This window comes from Galeopterus variegatus, unplaced genomic scaffold (assembly GCF_000696425.1).
Source record: "Galeopterus variegatus unplaced genomic scaffold, G_variegatus-3.0.2 Scaffold3322, whole genome shotgun sequence".
In the NCBI taxonomy this organism is placed as follows: Eukaryota; Metazoa; Chordata; class Mammalia; order Dermoptera; family Cynocephalidae; genus Galeopterus; species Galeopterus variegatus.
In genome coordinates this window covers 184,844-189,626 of record NW_007729433.1, presented here as the reverse complement: position 1 = coordinate 189,626, position 4,783 = coordinate 184,844, and the positions used below count along the sequence as shown (strand labels likewise).

The window sequence follows — 4,783 nt, the reverse complement described above, 5'->3', positions numbered from 1 at the left end:
AAACAAATGGGATTATATCAAACTAAAAATCTTCTGCACAGCAAAAGAAACAATTAACAGACTTAACTACCTTTTATTAGAAGGAAAACCCAACTTTCAGGACTCTTAGACAAGAGAATGAACACTAGTATTGAGTGTACATGACCATAAGTTCATGGAGTAATACACTATTAAGAAAAAGTATCTGTGCTTTTCCAAAAATGCCACAGGTTGAAAACCATTTTATTATTAGCTGTCACATAGATATGGCCTTTCAGTCTTTTTGCCTTTTGCTGTTTGGGCATATCCTTTCCCCTGCTTGAGTAAGTATATATGTAACCAAACTTTGGCCAGAAGAGTGGCTCTGATTTTAATGTTGACTAATGTAAACTTCTATAGGGAAATTCCATGATCTTTTAAATTCTTTTTTGTTCTTAAGAAGTATAAACAGGCTGATAGTGTTAAAAGACTCACAGTCTGTTTTAAAGAAATGCGTTAGAAAATAAGGAGTGCCAAAAAAGTGAGTTTTACAGTTAATTAATATCTACATATTTAAACTGAATTTCTCTCAGTTTTGTTCAATCTAAATAAATTAACTCAATTGCTCCATGCCTTATTAAGTGGAACATATCATGGTTTAAAAATCATATGCCAGACCTTTTGAAATGTGTAAGTAGTTTCCCATATACAAATGACCCTAGAGTGATTTGTTTTATTTATATTTCTTCTGTAATTCTTCTCTGTTCTCCTTCATTGAGTCTGTTTTAAATTGTTCTCTCTTTATCATTATTTTTATTCACAGTGTTTTCTAATTTTTGATCAAAATAAACCAGACATTAAAGTCAGGACAACCAGTGACTTTTTTTTTTAACATGTTATTCACAAGCATCAGATCTTTTAGAGTGAAATAGCTCCATGATTTTCCAGTAGAATTAAGCATGTAGATTTTCGTAAAAGGTCTATTCCAGAGACCTCTTTAATTCTTTAGTCTGTTTTTTAGACTGTTTTCTTGAATGCTAAGATGTCAGAAAGAAAAGGTTTTACTAGAGCTTGACAACTTTATGCAACTAGTGCTTATCAGCAACATGTAGCTAATCTTGAAATGACAGAACAGCATTAGCGCAATCTGATGTTGACACCACTACGAAGATGCACATAAATCTTGCACAAAAGGTTTTAAAAGTAGCCTGGGATTTATTTTTAAGCTGCGTTTACCTCATTTAGGCTTCTGAAGGTACAGGTAAAGTATTGAGCAGGTTTGTAGCATCACCAACATTCAGTCATGCCAAACAAGAGGCTGGCTGAGAGAGTCGGGCACAAGCTGCTGTGCACCTGTCTTCTATTTCAGTTGTTCTTGCATAGACTTTCCAATAATCCTTAGAAATTGTAAATAATTTTTACTTTTCTCATTTTCTAGGGCAGCATAACTATTTATGTGCTGGAAGAAATGACTGCATTGTTGATAAAATCCGCAGAAAAAACTGCCCTGCATGTCGCCTTAGAAAGTGCTGTCAGGCTGGTATGGTCCTTGGAGGTAATGCTGATGTTTTCGTCAATAATATGCTGTGTAATATTTATAGAACTGGGTCAGCAAATCCTAATTTTCTTATTCATTTTTGTTCTCACTTTGTTTTTTCTGTTTTGAATAACGGTGGTGACTCTTCATACTTGAATGTCTAAATAAAGCAACTAATACTATCCCATTAACTTTATAGATTTCCAGCAGATAGCAATTGTTATGAGAAATAAGAAAACTGTATTCATCTATATTGCCTATAGTTGATGTTATGGGTAGTGTGCTGACCTGTCATTAAGTAATGTGGATTGGAGTCTGGGCTCTGCCCCTTACCTGCTGTGAGGCTTTGCATAAGTCACCAACTCTTTCTGGGCATCAGTTTCTTTATCTGTAAAATGGGAGCACTGAGGCCCATTGTATCTCAAAAATTGATTCTGCAAATTGGTCAGGTGCATTGCTTTCCAGCTCTTATAAGTGACTGATTAAAGCAAGGTTACTGGACTGGGGTAGGAATCCATTTGATGGAGAATTGTATTAATGATTCCCTTTCCCCATATTTTTCCTATTATTAGAATCTCTAAAACTTTCCATAATGTAGCAGACATTGAAAAATTTAATGTCAGATGGTGACAAATGGTTTGAATGAAAATAAAACAGTAAGGGAGACAGGAGACAGGGTTACGAAAGACAGTCCTACTCCGTTACATTTGTTTTATTTAGTCACGTCCTACGCAGGACTGGGAATCATGGCTTTTATATCTAGACATAACTTTTCTAAAACATAATACAATATGTACAGAATTGTTGAGACTAAAAATGTTTCTTCAGTGGACCATCTATAAACAGCTTGTTTTTCATCTATGTTATGTGTATCTTCCTTTGCGAAATGTATTAAGACCAATATTTGTCAAGTTTAAAGCATACCCTCCTCTCTAAATGTTACCTCCTCTCTAAAGCTTTTGCCAACATTCTTGGGCAAAATTAATCACCCAGGCAGTATGCTGGACACTTTACAGGAATTCACTTAATTAGTTCACTCATAGTATAATTTCTTGACTCGAGAATTGTTTTTTCTAAGTTAAGGACAAGGACCAGGTCTCGATCTTCCATGTATCAACAACAATGCTTGGCTTAGGGAGCTGCTCAATAAATATTTACTAAGTGAATAAACCCACTCTCTCATAGGATTAAAAGTTGTTTTTGAGTCTCGTGCCTCACTTTCCTCCTTTTTATATCTCAGCTTTACTCTCAGAAGTCTTTGGTAACCTCCTAAACTTCAGAAATTAGGACTCTTTCACAAAATCACACAGCTAATTAATGTTGGAGCCAGAAGAAAGACCTGGAAGTTTTCTGATTCCTGGCATAGTCACAGTTTTTTCTACAGCATGCTTGCCTTAGAAGATGACAGAATCTCTAATGCTTACACTTAGATTTCATCAGGACCTTTAATCTTAAATGTTCTTCTGAATGGCTTTAAAAAAAAAACTTTTCAATTTTATCACAGGATAGAAATGGAAGAGTTCTGCATAGAACTCAGAATATTCCTGGGGATTGGTGACAAATTTCGTGTTGTCTCCTAATATTCAAGGCTTTAGCCTATCGTTCATGCTTCTATAATCTATCATTATCTTCCCTATCCAAACTCCTTCTTCCTTTAGTTTATTAATCTAGTGCTTCTCAAACCGCATCCCACCACCTTTGCAATTTCTGCTATCTTTTTATACCTTCTGTATTATTACTAATTTGAGTTAACTTTAATTCACCTCTTTCTTCCTTCCTTTTCTCTTTCGTCTCTCCTTTCCTACTTCTCTTCCTCCGTCTCTTTCAATAACTGTATATTGAGCCCTTACTACTACTTACCAGGTACTATTCTGAGTTCTGGGGTATAGCAGCAAACAAAATGGACCAAATCCCTGCCCTCATGGAGCTTACACTCTGAGGGGAGAAGCAACATATATATGTCAAATGATGTCAATTGCTGTGGAAAATATTAAGCAGGGTCAGTTAATAGGGAGTATCGGGGAGGGAGTCACTCCTGAGCCCTTTACTCTGATTAATATTTTCCTTTCATTTAGCCACTTACTAAGCAACAATATTTCTGAAGCCATGGGTTTGATGTGCTAGTTATTTTTCTAAGAGACATTAAAATAAATTCATAACTATTTTAATATACGTTCAAGGTACCACCTAAAAATTGCTTATGGACCATAAATAGAATGCGTTACACTCTGGGAAAGAGTGTATTAAACCAATGTTTTTTGAGTGTCTACTGTGTTAAGCCCCTGGCTTAGTGATGTTATTGCTGCCTTCGAGTATGGTACGGTCCTAATCCCTAATAAAATACAGACGGTTCCCGACTTACAGTGGTTTGACTTAACAAAAATCTGCTTTACAGTGGTGCAAAAGTGATATTCAGTAGAAATTGTATTTCGAATTTTGTTTTTTATTTATTTATTTATTTATTTNACTGGATATATAATTTGTGGTTAAAAAAACCCAACAACACAATAAAACCAGATTCAAGTGAGAAAGCATCATGCAGTGCACTCTGCTCACCTCCTGTAGGACTGATATTGTGTGCAAAAAAGTGAGCATGTAGATGAGAGGTTCCTTAACTACCTTTTTTTAAATATTTTATTTTATTTTATTTTGTCAAAATACAATGTCGTTAATTATTGTGGCCAATTACCGAAACTTCCCTCCTTCCTCCCTTTCCTCTCTCCCTCCCAACAATGTCCTTTCTGTATGCTTGTCATATGAATTTCAAGGAATTGTAATTGTTATGTCTTCTTCCCCCCTTCCCTGGTTTTTCTGTGTGCGTTTATTTATTTATTTATTTATTTTTAGCTCCCACAAATAAGTGAGAACATGTGGTATTTCTCTTTCTGTGTCTGACTTGTTTCACTTAATATAATTCTCTCTAGTTCCACCCATGTCATTGCAAATGGCAGTATTTCACTCTTTTTTATAGCCAAGTAGTATTCCATTGTGTAGATATACCACATTTTCCGTACCCACTCATCTGATGATGGACATTTGGGCTGGTTCCAACTCCTAGCTATTGTAAAGAGTGCTGCGATGAACATTGGGGAACAGGTATACCTTCAACTTGATGATTTCCATTCCTCTGGGTATATTCCCAGCAGTGGGATAGCTAGGTCATATGGTAGATCTATCTGCAATTGTTTGAGGAACCTCCATACCATTTTCCATAGAGGCTGCACAAGACCACGCATAGCTAAAGTAATTCTGAGCAAAAAATATAAAGCTGGAGGCATAACACTACCT

The 4,783-nt window shown here is 35.6% G+C and overlaps 1 protein-coding gene across 1 annotated transcript in view; it reads left to right on the top strand.

Annotated features, from left to right (window-relative positions):
- The window catches only part of PGR (progesterone receptor), a 75,775-nt gene that overhangs the window by 31,921 nt on the left and 39,071 nt on the right, over nucleotides 1–4,783 (top strand). Inside the window, exon 4 of the mRNA XM_008584634.1 lies at nucleotides 1,397–1,513. Coding sequence (XP_008582856.1) covers nucleotides 1,397–1,513 — 117 coding nt within the window. The remainder of the gene's footprint in view (nucleotides 1–1,396; nucleotides 1,514–4,783) is intronic.